General features: G+C 41.6%; 1 protein-coding gene across 1 annotated transcript in view; it reads left to right on the forward strand.

The window, feature by feature from the left end:
- ntrk2a (neurotrophic tyrosine kinase, receptor, type 2a) overlaps nt 1-18,886 on the forward strand; it is a 228,028-nt gene that overhangs the window by 15,741 nt on the left and 193,401 nt on the right. The window contains exons 2-3 of the mRNA XM_059969820.1: nt 14,693-14,767; nt 14,866-14,937. Of these exons, the coding sequence (XP_059825803.1) occupies nt 14,693-14,767; nt 14,866-14,937 (147 nt within the window). The remainder of the gene's footprint in view (nt 1-14,692; nt 14,768-14,865; nt 14,938-18,886) is intronic.

Below are 18,886 nucleotides of genomic sequence, written 5' to 3' on the forward strand. Positions count from 1 at the left end.
ATCCTCTTCCCAGGACAGATATGACAAACCTTTCTAGTGGAAAACACTTCAACAAAGTGGACTTAGCTGAGGCCTATCTACGGATGAAGATGGAGAAAGAGCCCAGAGTGATTCTCACCATAAACACTCATGAAGGGCTTTATCACAAAAAAGATTTATTTTTGGCGTAGCATCTGCACCTGCACTCTAGCAGAAAGCTATGGACCAGGTGCTGCCAGGCTCTTCAGGCACTCGATGTTGCCTGGATGACAAGGAACATCTCCAAAATCTCACAACAGTGTTAAAAAGATTAGAAGGTTATGGCTCAGAGCACAACACAACAAGTGTGATGCACAAAGATTACATAAGTGTGCTGAGAAAACTTAAGCAGTGGTGGATGTACCAAGGCCAAAGGATGCATCACAGTTTTGGTACGTTTCAGGATTTGTCAATCACTGTAACAGGTTCCTGCTGGAACTGGCCACTGTGCTCCACCCCTTGAACTCATTACCACAGATCAGGAAGAAATGGCAATGAAGAAAGCAGTATAAGTTGGCTTTCCAAAAGGTAAAGGAAATGGTGGCATCAGACACTGTACTCATAGACATAATTGTCTATATTGTCTGGTGAAGCTTGCCTGTGATGCCTCCCTTTATGGTATTGGTGCAGCATGTCATGTGTTATAAATGGTGAAAGTGATCACCCCATTGCCTTTGCATCACATTCCCTTTCTGCTGCAGAGAAAAGTTATGCCCAAATTGACAGAGAGGCTTTGGGTGTAAGACATTTCAACCACTACTTGTATGGGAGAGAGTTAATCTTCATTAATGATCAGCAACCATCAGTGTTCATTTGCAATTCACAGAAGGGTGTTCCACAAACAGCAGCAGCGTAAGTGCAGAGATGGGCTCAGAATCCAATTTCAAGATTGGATTCAAGAAATGCTGATGGAGCATCTTGGAGAAAGGGGAAGGAAGGTGGACAGAGCTGTCAGAAGCACTTCTTGCCATCCCAGAGTCAACTCCTACAATCATCATGGAGGAGGCCCCAGAACCTGAGATTGTTTCACAGCCACAAGTCTCACCTGCCAAGTAGAGTGACCCCCACCTTGTCTGGAAAGATGTTATCCCCCAAGAGTAAGAAAACCTCCACAGTGATTAAAGCTTTAGGCCTGAATGGGACAATTAAAAAAATTATTATGCTGTGGATGTCTGTATGGTAGTTGTGTTATACACTATATTGTGTATATAATTGAGATGCATTCTGTATTGAGTTGGAGTTTGGAGCTAAGTAGGGAGAAGTGTTGTGTATTTATATTTCAGTAATATTTGAGTAATCTTGTATACATGTCAGTTGAATAAGAATTCTTTTTAATTTAATTAATTCATTATTGTAATATGTACAAAACACATGAATGACATAAGTCTTCACGACACCACGTCATGTACATGTCTTGCTTAAAGTAAACACAAAAACTAAGACACATTCCTGGCTCTATGTTTTTTTATTTCAATTAGTTTTATGCTTTGGAGTTATAAAACATAATAGAAAACATTGCTTGAGGGCAGTCCATTATCTGTAAAGGTGTCTGTGCTGAATTATTTTCACTTACAGCCAATCAAAAAAACATGGCCAAGTACCATTCACAGCATGAATCCCTCTGTTGATAGCTATTAGGAAATGGAGTTTTATAGTGCTGTAATAGTTCTTTTAGTGTACTAACTTGTTCTGCATTTTGCTTAAACACATAATTTGTTAGTAAGGCAGTAGTTTGCCTTCTTCATACGGTTTTAAATATTTCCATAAAATTTCAGCTAATTGGGGCAGCCTCTTAATTGGGCCAAAATGCACTGGTCCCAATGTGTCCCAGTTGACCAGAATCTGCTGTACTGTTTTTTAAGTGAAGCTTTACCTAAAGAGTTAAAATACTAGTATGAGAATGTTGTGAACAGTGACTGGGCTGCTGGAAGAACTGGGCTTAGGCAGCGTCTGCCTTCCTGCTTTCTCCCAGCCACCTACCATCTGCAGTGCCAAAGAGAGTTGCGATAAAAATCCCACTGAGACTCTACACTGCATAGCAAATGAGGTTCAAACTACATCAGTGTCAGATGACATGGCACAGGAATGCCATGTTCAACTGTTTGTGAAGTTTTCGGTCATTTCCAGGCGGGTGACAAGCGAACTATTTGGGGGGAATTTCTTCACTCACAGGATGGTACAGATGTGGAACAGGCTGCCCGTGGAAGTGGAAGATGTGGGCTCAAGTTCAGCGTTTGCAAGAAGTTTGGATTGGTACACGGATGTGAGGTATGGAGGGTTATAGTCCAGGTTGAGATGGATGGGACTAGGCAGGAAACCAGGCAGGCACACACTATTTGGGCTGAAGGGCCTGTTTCTGTGCTGTAGTGCTCCATAGCCCAATAACTCAGGTAATAGTTTAGTTTTTTTTGGTAATTTTGCAATGAAGTCAACCAAATATGTAGTTTATATTTCCATTTAAAAATATATTTGGGATTATGTGAACATTAGGAAAAATATCTGATGAAAATCATCTTGAGCAGCATCTTCTGTCTAATGCCTTCTATAATGTCATTCATCATTATATTTTAGTATTAACAATGCCTCCATAGTTAAGTTTCAATGTTGTTATAATTCATAAAGAATTTTTCACAAATATAGAGAGAACTCAGATTCTCATAGGTTGAAAACTGGCAAAAGAAAATCCAGGTGCAAAACTTAGCCCCCATTAAGTTATATAGCCCCAAAATAGTGTATAATAATAGTAATAATAATAATAATAATAATATTGTATGACATATTCAACTGATAGTTCAGTTTCCTGCCGCTGTTTAAGGAGTTTGTATGTTCTCCTCGTGACCACGTGATTTTCCTCCGGGTGCTCCAGTTTCCTCCCACACTCCAAGGATGTACTGGTTGGTAGGTTAATTGGTCACTGTAAATTGTCCAAATTGTCCAATGATTAGGCTAGGGTTAAACAGGGAGATTGCCGGCCAGAGTGGTTCAGAGGGCCGGAATGGTCTATTCTGCGCTGTATCTCAATAAACAGATAAATAAATTTGCACTAAATCTTTACTCAGTACAGTATTAAGGTTCCGTTGAAGGGTTTTGGCCCATAATGTCGACTGTACCCTTTTTTCCATAGATGCTGCCGGGCCTGCTGGGTTCCTCCAGCATTTTGTGTGTGTTCCTTGGATTTCCAGCATCTCTGCATCTTTTCTTGTCTGCTTTAAATCTTTGTGTGTTAGAACATTGTAGAGTGTGTGTCGCGAATGTCTCTATGTTTCTCACCTAGTGTATTTATCCTCTGTCACTTCTTTGGCAATCTATTCAATTTGTTCAAATGCTTTGGAATTCAATCATCCTACCTTTGTTTGTCACATGATCAGTAAATGTAATTATAATTAAAAATACTCAATATTTTAACATGGAAGTTTTTCCACGTAAATGTACCACTGGCTTGAATTTTGGAACAAAGTGAACAGTGTTAGCACAACAGAATGAAGTTCCATGCTGTATTTCACCTTAAACCAGCTTTGCATATTTCTAAATAAAATGCAGATGTCCTAGGTTGCACGTTATGCACTGAGAAAGGTTTCCAGTCCCCTGGAGGTTCCTCAGCTCTTCTTGAGTATGTCCAGAATTTCTGGCATGCTTACCACCTGTGTTACAGTGGTTGATCAAGAGAAATCTTGAAAATTTCTTGCAGGGTCATTTTATCTGGAAGTAGGAATTTAATGTGAGTCTTTCAGCAGTGAGCATATCACAGAGCAACTTTGTTCAGCAGTTTGGAGTAGCAAGCATGAAACTGATGTTGTTATCCTCCCATCAACTGGGATCCCCATTTTAAGTAACTTTATAATAATAAGTCATATATCTTTCAGAGAGGTACAAGCTATACTGAAATTATATCTAGAAAAATTTTTTCTATTGATTTATGTTATGACTCTTGATACATGGAATACCTGCTGGTCATTTGCAAGATATTGTACACAGTCATCTCATTCGCACACATCCCATTTATCTTGATATTGTTGTATGCAGTAGTGTAGGCAGCTGAGGGTGGGGTCTTTAACTTTCTGTTTTCTATCAGTGCTTCAACCTTCTGATTTTGACTTTTGTTCTACAAAAGACTTTTGACTTTTTTTGCTACAAAAGCTTGAATTTTGCACAGCAATAATCAAAACATTTTCAACATTCACTATCATTATGAACAGCAAAACTGATAGCAGGACCAGCTAGATTTCTGGCCTGCTGGAAGTCGGCCACTGCCCATTAAGAATTTTGCTGCAATCCAATGCTCAGTTTAATATGCTAAGCAAGGAAATGGAATTTTAGGACTTTGCCTAATACAATCAGAATCAGGTTTATTATCATCGGACAACACACACAAAGTGTTGGTGGAACACAGCAGGTCAAGCAGCATCTATAGGGAGAAGCGCTGTTGACATTTCAGTCTGAGACCCTTCGTCAGGACTAACTGAAAGGAAAGATAGTAAGAGATTTGAAAGTAGGAGGGGGAGGCGAAATTGTGAAATGATAGGAGAAGACCGGAGGGTTTGGGGTGAAGCTGAGAGCTGGAAAGGTGATTGGCAAAAGGGATACAGAGCTAGAGAAGGGAAAGGATCATGGGACAGGAGGCCTAGGGAGAAAGAAAGGGGGAGGGGAGCAACAGAGGGAGATGGAGAACAGGCAGAGTGATGGGCAGAGAGAAAAAAAAGGAGGGGTGTGGTGAACTACATATACCTGTCTGGACATGCCCCCTGCTGACTGCTCCTGTGGCCCCTCCCACTGACCGTGGCTCCTCCCACAGACCCTGGTATAAATGCGATTGAGGCCTGAGCCCGGCCCTCAGTCTCCAGGATATAGTATGGTGGTCAACTACTGCTTGTTCTTTCTTCCAGTAAATAAAAACCGATACCTCGCCTTCACGTCTCAGAGAGTTATTGATGGTGCATCAAGGGGGAAGAAAGCTAAATATATCAGGGATGGGGTAAGAAGGGGAAGAGGGGCATTAGCGGAAGTTAGAGAAATCAATGTTCATGCCATCAGGTTGGTGCTCCCCTCCCCCTTTCTTTCTCCCTAGGCCTCCCGTCCCATGATCCTTTCCCTTCTCCAGCTCTCTATCCTGTTTGCCAATCACCTTTCTGGCTCTCAGCTTCACCCCACCCCCTCTGGTCTTCTCCTATCACTTTGCATTTTCTCCTCCCCCTCCTACTTACAAATTTCTTAGTATCTTTCCTTTCAGTTAGTCCTGATGAAGGGTCTCAGCCTGAAACATTGATAGTTCTTCTCCCTATAGATGCTGCCTGGCCTGCTGCGTTCCACCAGCATTTTGTGTGTGTTGCTTGAACTTCCAGCATCTGCAGATTTCCTTGTGTTTGCCTCATTATCACTGGCATGTGTCATGAAATTTGTTAACTTAGCAGCAGCAGTTCAATGCAATACATAATAATATAGAAATAATAAATGAATGAATGAATAAATGAATAAATAAATAAATAAATAAATAAATAGATAAATAAATAAATACATAAATAAATAAATTGCTGTAGGAAAATATATGTATATTGTCTAGATTAAAATAGAGCAAAAATGGAAATAATATATATTAAATATAAAGTGAGGTAGTGTTCATGGGTTCAGTGTCCATTTAGGAATTGTATGGCAGTGGGGAAGAGGCTGTTCCTGAATCGCTGAGTGTGTGCCTTCAGGCTTCTGTACCTCCTACCTGACAGTAACAATAAGAAGAGGGCATGCCGTGGGTGATGAGAGTCCTGAATAATGGATGTCACTTTTTTGAGGCACCGCTTCTTGAAAATGTCTTGGATACTAGGAAGGATGGACCCAAGTTGGAGCTGACTACTTTTACAATTTTCTGTAGCTTCTTTTGGTCCTGTGCAGTAGCCCACACCCCTGCCCCCATACAAGACAGTGATGCAGCCTATCAGAATGCTCCCTGCGGTATATCTATAGAAGTGTTTGTTAGAATGAGGAGATATTCTTTAGAACATAGAAAGTTTTACTTCTGGGGAGCCTTGGGAACCACAATCTTGCACAGCACAGCTCGATGGATACAATTAAATATTCCCACTTCAGCAAGATACAGCTGAGAATCAAAACTACAAGATATGTACTTACTATGCCCAGTTTTAGGAAGCACCATGTGTATTCTCCTTTGATTTTAATGGAGTTGCAGAGAGAGACTCAGTAATAATTTTCAACTTTATAAGATTATTAGATGACATATTAGTTTAAAATGCTCTTTTAAATCCTGCCATTTTTAATGTATTTCCATTGATTTATTAACCAGCTTTAACATGGAACTGTACAGCACAATGCAGGGCCTTTTAACCTACTTGAAGATCAATCTAACACTTGCCTCGATTTTCCTTTAATCCATGTGCCTATCTAAGACTCCCTTAAATGTGTCTAATATATCTGCCTCTAGCATGGACCACCACTCTCTGTGTACAAGAAATATACTTCTAGCATCCCTTACAATACTTTCTTCCAATCATCTTAAAAATTATTCTCTTTCATGTTAACCATTTCCACCTAGGGAAAAAGGCTCTAGTTGTCCACTCTATCAATGCTTCTTATCATCCTATACACCGCTATCGTCACCTCTCAAAAAGGTAAAACTCTAGCTCTTTCAAACTTTTCTCTTAAGATGTGCTGTCCAATCCAGGCAGCATCCTGGTAAATTTCCTCTGCACCCTTTCTAACTCTTCCTACAAGTTGACCAGAACTGAACGTGATACTCCATGTGTGGTCTAACCAAGTCTTTATAGAGCTGCAACATGGCTCTTAAACTCAATCCCCCAACAAATGAAGGCCAGCACAGTATACCCCTTCTTAACCCGAAGATCCCTCTGTTCCTTCACACTGCTAAAAATCTTGTACTCTGCTTTCAAGTTTGACTTTCCAAAGTATATTACTTGACACTTTCTGGATTGAACTCCATCCTGTCAATGTCCTGTTGTAACCTATGACAATCTTCTACACTATCTGCAATACTAACCTTCATGTCATCTGCAAATTTACTAACTTACCCATCCACTCCTGCATCCAAGTCATTTATAAAAATCTTGAAGAGCAGTGGTCACAGTACAGATCCTTGCAAGATCCTACTGGGCATCAGCCTCCAGATAGGATGCACTCCATATACTACCCCACGGTCTTCGGTGGGCCAGCCAATTCTGAATCCATGCAGACAAGTTTCCTTGTATCCCATGTCCCCTGACTTCCTGTAGGGACCTACCACGAGGAACCTTGTCAAACCAAAATCCACGCATACCACATCCACTGCTCTACCTTCTTCAATTTGTTTTGTCACTTCCTCGTAGAATTCAATCAGACTCATGAGGAACGGCCTGCCCCTCACAAAGCCAAGCTGACTAACCCCAATCAGCCTATGCTTCACTAAATGCTGTAAACCTTGTCTCTAAGAATTCTCACCAATAGTTTGCCCACCACTGGTGTCAAACACCACTGGTCTATAATTTCCAGGATTATTGCTATATTATTTTTCTTGAACAAAGGAACAACATTTGCCACCCTCCAGTCTTCTGGTACCCATGGTCCTTGGCCAGTGAGGATGCAAGGACCATCGCCAAAGGTGAAGCAATCTCTTCACTCAATTCCCATAGTAACCTGGGGTATATCCCTTCTATCTCCAGGGAGTTAACTATCTTAATGTTCTTCAAAAGATTCAGCACAGTCTCTTTTTTAACTTCAATGTGTTCCAGCAGATCAGACTATTGTATGCTTCTATGCTTCCTGAGGACTCTTGGCCCGAAATGTCGACCATTAGATGCTGACCTGCTGAGTTCTTCCAGCATTTTGTGTGTGTCACTCTGGATTTCCAGCATCTACAGAATCTCTTGTATTTGTAATAAACATGCCGATGTTTGGGCCTCCAAATTGATGTGAAATTCCTGAACACCCAGCAACAAAATTATGTGCTGAATGAGTGAAGCATTTTGACAGAGCTGCTCCTCAAGTGTTGCTATGGCATCATCAAGTGAAAGCGAGGCTTTTAAAAATACTTAACCAGAGCCTTACACAGGTAGGGTTCTTGTTAAATGTTCTCTGAGTGTTTTATTTACATCCATCATATTTTACACAACAATAATTGTAATAAAAAGCTTACAACTGGATAAGCAATTTGTTATGCTAGTCGTAATGACAGTGTGGATGTTGCATGAAGTAAATGGTTAGTCTCCCATTCTTTATGCTATTATTCAGCTTACAGTCAGCAGGAATAAGCTTTCCTTTGGCCAATTATGTGAGTTAGGTGTATGATTGTGGAAATAAAAACTGGGGTAAGTTGTATTAGGCAGCGGAATCAGTATCATACAATTTACACATCCATCCAAATCCAAGGATAGCTTCTTTATTGTCAGACAGCGGAGTGGATCAAGGTTCATTACAAGGTACATTTTTGGCTAAATGTAACATATCTGAGATACCAACAACACTTTCCGGTGATCTGATATTGATTTAAGTTCTTGATATGTTATTCCAAATTTTGCAGTCGTAAGTCAGCAAAAGTTTTAGTGTTTATTAAAGTCACTTCGTAGAGGCATATAATGATATAATACCCACGCTTGTGCAATTTTAAGAAGAAATCCTGAATCTGCAGTTAGTGATACACTTTTCCTCCACTAGGTGCGCTGTAGCAGTTTTCATCTTGGCAAATGGACATAATCATTAACTTTTAATATGGCATTTTCTACTGAATTTGTTGTTGAATCAGGTGGAGCTGAATTCTTTAAGATATTATGACAATTTTTGCTGAATAATCTTTCTGGCACTGGAACACTAACCTACTATGTGTGACACATCATTCATGCTGTTTCATTTTTAAAGATTCCATAGATTTTGAATGATTTTGTTTGTGAAATATTAATTTCTATCATAATCTGTTATATTGCGGCGACCCACTTCCCAGCGCACTCGAACCGGCTCACAAATCAGCACGCGCCGGCATTGAGGCAGGTCCCAAAAAAGGCGCCAAGTCTGCTTCACCAGCAAGGGGAAATGCCCACACGTGGAACGGGACTGTGAATACGTGCCCCCTACAGCATTCCCACCTGGTGAGGGCGGGATCAGGAAGGCTTTAAAGTGAGGCCACGAAGTTTGAGTAAACCTCTTTTGCAACTGCTGCTTATCGACTGCGTGTCGTTTATTGTAGCGCTGTGTATAACACACCGCTACAATTGGTGACCCCGATGGCCCAAATGATATTTGGGCCGAAGATGAATGACGCCGCATCTGTTCATGCAGTTTCGTTAAAACTGCCAAGCTTCTGGACGCTGTGACCTCACCTATGGTTCCAGCAAGCAGAAGCCCGATTCCACATTCGGCAGATAACTTCGGATGACACACGTTACTACTACGTGGTGAGCTCCCTCAACCAGGATACAGCCGCCCAGGTTGAGGAGTTCATACAGTCGCCCCCAGCAGACGGCAAATACACAGAATTCAAAGCCCTGCTCATAAGGACTTTCGGACTCTCACAGCGTGAGCGAGCTTGCCCGCTTACTGCACCTGGATGGTTTGGGAGACAGGCCGCCATCGGCTTTAATGAATGAGATGTTGTCTCGGGCCGACGGACACACACTCTGCCTCATGTTTGAGCAGGCATTCCTAGAGCAGCTGCCCGAGGACATACGCCTGCTGCTGTCCAACGCGGATTTCAGCGACCCCCGGAAGGTGGCAGCCCAGACGGACTTGCTGTGGAACGCCAAGAAGGTGAGTGGGGCGTCCGTCGCACAGATCACCAGGCCACGCTCCCAGCAGCAAACCAGACCAGGCCTGGCCGCGGAGCCCGCTAACCCCAGAGGCAGGGGTGAGGAGCCCAATGAACAATGGTGCTTCTACCACCAGCGGTGGGGTGCAGAAGCCCGCTGCTGTAGCCCACCCTGCAAGTTCCTGGGAAACGTCAGGGCCAGCCACCGCTGATGGCTACGGCGGTTGGCCATCGGGATAGCCTCCTGTATGTCTGGGACAAGCGGTCGGGACGCAGCTTTTTGGACGACACCGGAGCCGAGATCAGCGTCTTACCTCCGATGAATTACCACACCCGCACCAGGGTGGCCCTATGAGGGGCAGTTTACGGTGATCAGAAACAACGGGTCCACACTCGTACTGGACATTGTGGGGGAAAGAGGAGGTTTTCACGGTGGACCGACTCAAACCAACCCATGTGGATGTGGTGCAGCCGGTCGAGATTCTGGCACCACGGCGCAGAGGCAGACCTCCAAACAGAGTCCGGCCCAAACTGTGGACATTGGGGGGTGTATCGCCGGTTCTGGGGGGGGGTTGTTATGTGGCGACCCACTTCCCAGCGCACTTGAATCGGCTCACAAAGTGGCGCGCGCCGGCATAGAGGCCAGTCCCAAAAAGGGCACCAAGTCTGCTTCACCAGCAGGGGAAAAGCCCGCGCGCGGGACAGGACTGTGAATACGTGCCCCCTACAGCATTTCCGCCCGGAGAGGGCGGGATCAGGAAGGCTTTAAAGCGAGGCTGCGAAGTTTGAGTAAACCTCGTTTGCAAATGCAGCTTATCGACTCCATGTCGTTTATTGTAGCACTACATGTAGCCACACCACTACAATATATGCCTCATATACGGTATATATTTTATGTCTTCATTTTACTATAGCAACCTGCTGACTAAGTTAAATAACTTGAGTGTTTTTTATTTCCTATTTCAGTATTTCTACAATCTGATTGGATATTATAAATTCTCAATGCTTGGTGCCCAATTCCAAATCAATAAAGGACACTTTCACAGTGCGTACAATGTCAATTGGGAGTGCCATTCCTTCTTTGCTGACTTAAAATCCAGACACATTGCTGCATCTCCCATCTCTTTAATATTCATATTTTTCAGTTGAATTTTTATTGAAAATGCTTCATACTTTGTCAGAGTATTTCCAAATAATTTTAGTCCTGTAAATTGTATGCTGTGTATGCAGAGATTAAAAGCAGAGAACTTGGTCTATGACCATTAAAGGCATGTTTCTAATGTCTGAAATGGTATTCTGTAAATATTAACGGTCTGATAAGAAAAGTCTGTGGCTGCTATTTTAATAGAAGGAATAATCTGCTTCATTTCTGTTTTGGGTAAAGGGGGTGAGTGCAAAAAGATAATTGAATGCTAATTCTGCCTGAGGACCAAAAGGTTTTCATTAATTTCGGTAGTGGCTATTGATAAATATTTATTGCGATTACTGTTACTGATGACTCATTACTGTTTCGTAGGGAGCTTCCAGGTGGTCATCAGCTTTATAACATTAAATAGAAGCTGAGCAGTGCTGGTAGTGTCCTTTTTGTGTAAGTTTTCCCCCTGGAGCTACAGAAATAGTACTGAATTTAGTCCTGATATGTGACACAAACAGGCCTTTTCATTTTTTTTGCTCTATTAATTTATGAACTAGCTAATGCCAGAGGTTTTGAATGGAACCGTTGGCATTTAGTTGTCTCAATAACATTAAGCCCAGGAATTCTGGCACGTGCTGATAGATGAGAAGACCCCAGATTTTCTGACACATATGGAGCACTAAATCTGTCAGTTTGCTTTGTAACATAACTCGAACTTACTCAGGTTCCTCAGTATTCATTAGATCTGATGCAGAATCCTGGAGCTCATCAATCATGACAGGAATTATATGATTGTGGTTTGTAGGACAAAAATGAAGGCAAATTAAATTGATAAATTGGTTTATTATTGTCGCATGTACTAAGGTACTGAGAAAAAAGTGTCTTGCATACATCCATATAGTTCCATTCATTAAAGTGATGCATTGAGGTAGGTCAAGGTAAAATAATAACAGAATGCAAAATAAAATGTGATAGTTAGAGAGAAAAGTGCATGCAGGTAAGGAATAAGGTGAAAGGTCACAAGGTAGATTGTGAAGTCAAAGGTCAGTCTTATCGCACTAGGGAAGGAAACATTCACTAGTCATTTAACAGCGGGATATCTAACTGCAGTTACATTTGTTTAATGATTGTGTTCTTATTTAATATTTTGAATTTAACTTCTTAAAATTAATTATTTCCATTTTAATAATTTTAAATTATAAATTTAAATTTTCACATATCAGAGGCATTAAGAAACTCATAAAAATCAGTTTTTGTGAAGGCTGACCTCCAGCTTTGTTGGTCATCAAATATTTATCCTGTGGCCCTAGAACCCCTATCTGTGTTTAGAGCATATTGCTATCAGTACAGTAAACTTGGCCAGGGAAGTTGACCCAATATTGTACATCCCAACTAATTACAATCATGCAGGATCCTTGAATGACCTTTGCTGTTGTAGGTATTGGGTCATCAAGTTCTAGTTCAATATAATTTTTCCCACTTTCTTCCACTTACGTCAAACCATTGTTGGAAGTGGGGTAACGTGTGGTGAGTGAGGAAGATCAGAGTTGCTTCCTATGGTACATACACTCAGTGGCCACTTTGTTAGGTGGCCAGTACACCTCATTAATGCAAATATCTAATCAGCCAATTACAAGGCAGCAACTCCATTACTAAAAGGATGAAGACATGGTCAAGAGGTTCAGTTGTTGCATAGAACAAACATCAGAATGGGGAAGAAATATGATCCAAGTGAATTTGTCCTGGAATGATTGATGGTGTTTCTCTGCTGATCTCCAGGGACTTTCACTCACAATGGTCTCCAGAGTTTACAGAAAACAAAAGAAAAAGAAACTTCCAGTGAGTGATAGTTCTGTGTGTGAAAACGCCTCGTTAATGAGAGAGGTCAGAGGAGAATGGCCAGACTGGTTCAAGCTGACAGGAAAGTGACAGTGACTCAAATAACTACACATTACAACAGTGGTGTGCAGAAGAACTTCCCTGAACACACAAGGTGTTGATCGTTGAAGTGGATGGGCTACAGCAGCAGTCTGAACATGTACTCAGTGGCCACTTCATTGAATTGAATTGACTTTACTTATTAGTTACATCTTTCATGTACATTGCGCCTCTGTCTAAATGTGCAATGTGCAATTGAAGTAATTTATAATAAATAGTATGTTCAACAGGATAGTCACTATAACATAGAAATGCAGCTGTGTCAGCATGAATTAATCAGTCTGATGGCCTGGTGGAAGAAGCTGTCCCAGAGCCTGTTGGTCCTGGCTTTTATACTGCGGTACCGCTTCCCAGATGGTAACAGCTGGAACAGTTTTTGGCTTGGGTGACTTGAGTCCCCAATGATCTTTCGGGCCCTTTTTACACACTCTGTCACTGTAAATGTCCTGAATAGTGGGAAATTCACATCTACAGATGCGCTGGACTGTCCACACCACTCTCTGCAGAGCCCTACAATTGAGGGAAGTACAGTTCTCATACCAGGCAGTGATGTAGCCAGTCAGGATGCTCTTAATTGTGCCCCTGTAGAAAGAATTTGGGGAGGGGGCATGTCAAACTTCTTCAACCATCTGAGGTGCAAGAGGCACCATTGTGCCTTTTTCACCTCAAAGCAGGTACGTACAGACCACGTGAGATCCTTGGTGATGTGTATGCTGAGGAACTTAAAGCTGTTCACCCTCTCAACCCTAGATCCATTGATGTCAATAGGAGCTAGCTTGTCTCTATTCCTCCTGTAGCCCACAACCAGCTCCTTTGTTTCTGTGACACTGAGGGAGAGGATGTTTTCTTGACACCACTGTGTCAGGGTGATGACTTCTTCTCTGTAGGCTGCCTCATTATTATTTGAGATTAGGCCAATTAGTGTATTGGTTACAGAAGGTACCTAATAAAGTGGCTAGTGAGTGTAAGCATTGCACCGAGCACTACCTTACAGGCCACTGATTCATTATTGTTCCTTCAACCCTTCACAGGTATGTATCTCCCTGTACCTTATAAAATGCATCTGCTTTACGCAATGCTCCACAGTGCTGTCAATCTGAGCACCAAGAATCCAGCATGTGAAGAGGCCTCATGTGATGGCTGGTGCCAGGGTTGGCCAGAATGAGTGCTGCAGTGGCTTGTGATCGAACAGGGCCTCAGCTGGTCACCGCAGTGAATGGTAGGGACCGGGAGTACCAGTCCGTCTGCGCTGATAAGTTGCCAGATCTGACAGTCTTTCTTGCCAGCTACTGATGATGCAATTCAATCCAAGCCGCTGTCCCCCCTTCTCATTGGCTACACTGTTCTCCCAGCAACCACCCAGCTTGTTACCATAGAGAATGTTCTCAACTGGGCCGCGTCATGCAGCCAAACAGGAGAGAGGAAGAGCAGCTTTCCTAATGCATCTCCATATCTATGATGCTATAATGTGCTGATTCCACTGGTGCTCTCTGTCCTGGAAGGCATCCCTAGGGCTAAGCAAGGAGCCAGTGTTTGGCACCAGGACATGTTCAGCAACACAAGTTGGAGATATTAAATTTGTTTCTGCATTAAATGTCTATTTAGTTAATGTTGGGAATTTTTTAAAGATACTTGCTTTCTTGTTAAAATATCACCTTGTACTATGTTTGTAAAAAGCTTTTTAACCACTGGAAATATGTCTATGGCCCAATTCACTTTAAAACTTTTTTTTGTTCCTAAACTGTTTAGAATAGCAAATCATCAAGTTAAAAAAAAGTCACATTTCTATCAATCTGATAACACCCTCCTGTACTTGGTGCAGTGGTTAATCCCAGGTTATTTCTTGTTTATTTCTTATTTAACAGCTACATTGCAAACCAACCAAGCCTGTCGGGCATCAATGATCACGACATGGAACCATACATCGGCCTAAGAAATCTGTGAGTATTTCAACAGTATTAGATTATTGCATTAGAAATCTATTTATCTGGTGAGGTATTACTGTTACGAAATTTAATCTATCTACTTTATTTTCCAGAACTTTGGTTAATTGTGGACTGACATTTATTTCACGAGAAGGATTTCTAAATAATCTTCGGCTTCAGTATATGTAAGTCTTTTACATGCGATATTCTTTTTTGCCAGCTTTGAATCTGTCTTTCCCAATGTCATATCCATGATAATATTCACTCTGCAAATGAGTAGAGTATCATGACCACCAAATACCCTGTTTTCTTGCCTAACAGAATATAATTCATGACCCTTCCGGGTCTACTCGATGCTCAGCAGTGACAATCAGAGACTCTCGATCTTGGCGTAATAATCCTGTAGGGTTTTTTTTTCCAGATTATCTAAACCTTTTGACTAGTATTATTATGAAAACTTTCACAAAATTATTGCAAATATCATGAAAAAACATGTAAGAATGGTTATGCCTTCTTAATCTCATTTGGAGTTATGTTTGAACTCTCGTGTTTTCTCTATTTGACTCAGTCATTTGAAAAAGGATTTTTCAACTTCACCCTGTCAATTTGGTAAAGGATTCCATTTCCATGCCAGTCACTCAATAAGTATTAACCCATCACTTCCTATCAGATACTGATTCATTCTCAGCTGTTTTATCAATTTCCAGAAAATACACTTATTAAAAATTTTCATATCTAATCCCTCAGTTTAAATGGCCTGCTGATTCAATTGATTATGCCAAAGGCATAAAGGGAACTAATGGTTTTCCACCAACACTTCTTGTTCTGCACAAAGCTGGCTGCAGTTTAAGATCCGTGCTTTCGAACCAGACGAAGAAAATCTTTCTTTTTTCTGACGCAAACAACAAACTACAAACTACTGGCAGAACTCAGCAGGTCAAGCGGCATCTGTGGGGTGAAAAGAATTATCAATATTTCAGGCTGCAGCATCTATGATCTGCAGTCTCTTGTGTCTCCAGCCTTTTTCTGGTCATGCATAATTCTCCGATAATGTAGATAACAGAAAATCACAGTCACAGAAAGAGGCCATTCATTCCGTTTTATCTGTTGGGAAGGAACTTTCCCATGGGTTTCAGATACCAACCATTCTCTAAGTGATTGTTTTTCTTCCCTCTAATCCATCTACCAATTTCGTTACATGTATGACCCTGGCCCCTGACCCCTCAGCTGAGATAAATAGATCCTTTCCATTGACACTGCTTGTCCCTCATAATTTTACATGCTTTACTACCTTCCAATGCATTTGCTCCAAAGCAAAGAAAGAAATCCAGTCTTTATTTACACTTCTAATTTTTCAGTGCTGCAAAATCTTTCTAAGTCTGCCCCTACCCTCTACAGGACTATAACGTGGAAAAGTGAAGACCAAAGAACTGAACACACTACTCAGGTTGTGGCCTTGCTATTTTTATAGTTGCAGCATAACCTCAGAGAGAATGCTCAAAATATTCAACAGATCCGGCAGCATCTATGCAAATTAATGTTTCAAGTCAATTCTACGTCGAATATATCCAATAATCTGCCCTCATTAAAAATCCTTGTCAGCTGCTCAAAGAAATCAATTAAGTCTGTCAGACATGGTACTCCTTCAGCAAATCTATGCAGGTTGTCTCTGGTTACCCTGTGCCTTTATAAACAGAGGTTTATATTGCTCCTTAGTATATAGTACAGTTATTTACTCACCACTGAACTTAAACCATTTGGCTTTAAATTATACAGCATAGTCCCTTTCTACTTTTTAAAGCAACAGTTCTCAATCTTAAATTCTGTGGCATCATTATGTAGCCAGAAAGGACTGTAATATTGTGGTTGGAGAACTAACAATTTCTCCTCTTGCTGCTTGGGATATATTTCATATGGTTTTGGTGTTCTATCAATTTTCCAAATGATAATCCTCTTACAAAGACTTCTTTAATAATGTCTACCCCATCTAATATTTTAGACTCATGCTGACCAAGATTCTTGTCTGTGCCAGTCCTATTTGCCCATATTTAGCTTATATCCCTTTAACTCTTTCCTAACCATATACCTGTCCAAGTACCTTGTAAATGTTGTTGTTTTATCTGCCTCAACCACTTCCTGTGGCAGCTGATTCCATATAGCGACCATTCTCATCTCCCCCTCACCTTAAACATATGCCCTCTAGTTCTTGACTTCCAAACCCTGAGAAATAGGCTGTGTGCATTCATTCTTATTACATACTTTTATATCGTTATTTTTCAGAGACAGAGAGAGCTTCGACACATAGTGGTTTTCCTTGCCCATAGAGATTTAATAGGTTCCAAATAATCAAAAACTATTGAGTCAGGAGCAGTTGAAATATCCCTCAAAAAGATTACTTGCTCACAAACAAAACAATATTGTGTTATTGAAGTCGTGTGTGTGAACAGACAGCAGGCACCAGAAGGTTTTTAAAGTTTTAATATTGAACTTACAATATAGCCCACAGTGTGCTTCCATTGAAATTTTTAAAATCCTATTTTAATTACTGAAATCATCTTTGGCCACCTAAATTTAATTCAGATTATTACTGTGTGACATGAAAGGTTCAAGGTGGGTCACATCTTGACAGAATTACTCGATGCACGTGGTGGTATTTCCTTCACTGGCTCTGGTGGTTTCGTAATTTGGTTTCTTGGGATTCGAAATGTTAAAAGCAATAATTTTGGAATACCTTTTAGGTAGTCGAAGTCAATTTCAGTAATTACCTAAAGGCATGAGTTCCCATATCAGGGGAAGGGAAAGAGAGCTGAGGTCCTGTTCACTTGGGCCCAGGGTAAAACTTAGTCTGAGATCAAAGAGGAGGCTATGTTTGTAGTTCTTATGGCTAGTGAGCTCTAAGCCAGGGATGGCGACCCATTCAGTCACCAGCAGGTTCAATGAGTGCACCAGTGAGAGTGGAACTGAGGTTGGGGAACTCACTCACTGGAAGTTGTGCCTCATTTAATCATTAGTGTACTGTCCTCCACAAAATGAGTAAATGTGGGGTTTAGCCCGCAGTATAGAGGGATAGAGAGAAAGGGAAAATTATTTCTATGTCAGCTATTACAGTAAGATTGCTCTCAACCTCAAGGGGAGATCAGAAACTTCATTGACTACAGCTCTGCCTTTAATACCATCATTCCAAATAAACTGATTCCTAAGCTCTGGAACCTGGGTCTTAGCACTCAGATCCACAGCTGGATCTTCAACTTCCTCACAGACAGGACCCAGGCTGTAAAAATAGGGGACAAGCTCTCCCCTACAATCACTCTGAGCACCGGTGCCCCACAAGGCTGTGTACTCAGCCCCCTGCTGTACTCACTGTACACCCATGATTGTGTAGGCAAGTTTCCATCGAACTCAATATATAAGTTTGCTGATGACACCACAATTGTAGGCCATATCTTGGGTAATGATGACTCTGAGTACAGAGCGGAAATTAAGAATGTGGTGGCATGGTGCGAAGACAATAACCTATTCCTCAACGTCGGCAAGATGAAGGAATTGGTTGTTGACTTAAGAAGGAGTAGCAGATCGCACGACCCCATCTACATTGGTGGTGCACAGGTGGAACAGGTCAAAAGCTTTAAGTTTCTCAGGGTGAATATCACAAATGACCTGACTTGGTCTAACCAAGCAGAGTCCACTGCCAAGGAGGCCCACCAGTGCCTTTACTTCCTAAGAAAGCTGAAGAAATTTGGCCTGTCCCCTAAAAAAACTAATTTTTATAGGTGCACCGTAGAAAGAATTCTTCTAGGGTGCATCAAGACCTGGTATGGAAGTTGTCCTGTCCAAGACAGGAAGAAGCTGCAGAAGATCGTGAACATAGCCCAGCACATCACACAAACCAATCTTCCATCCTTGGATTCACTTTACACCACACACTGTCAGAGCACTGCTGCCAGGATAATCAAGGACACGACCCACCCAGCCAACACACTTTTTGTCCCTCTTCCCTCCGGGAGAAGGTTCAGGAGCTTGAAGATTTGTACGGCCAGATTTGGGAAAAGCTTCTTTCCAACTGTGATAAGACTGCTGAACGGATCCTGACCCGGATCTGGGCCATACCTTCCAAATATCTAGACCTGACTTGCA

This window comes from Hypanus sabinus, chromosome 5 (genome assembly GCF_030144855.1).
Source record: "Hypanus sabinus isolate sHypSab1 chromosome 5, sHypSab1.hap1, whole genome shotgun sequence".
NCBI lineage: Eukaryota > Metazoa > Chordata > Chondrichthyes > Myliobatiformes > Dasyatidae > Hypanus > Hypanus sabinus.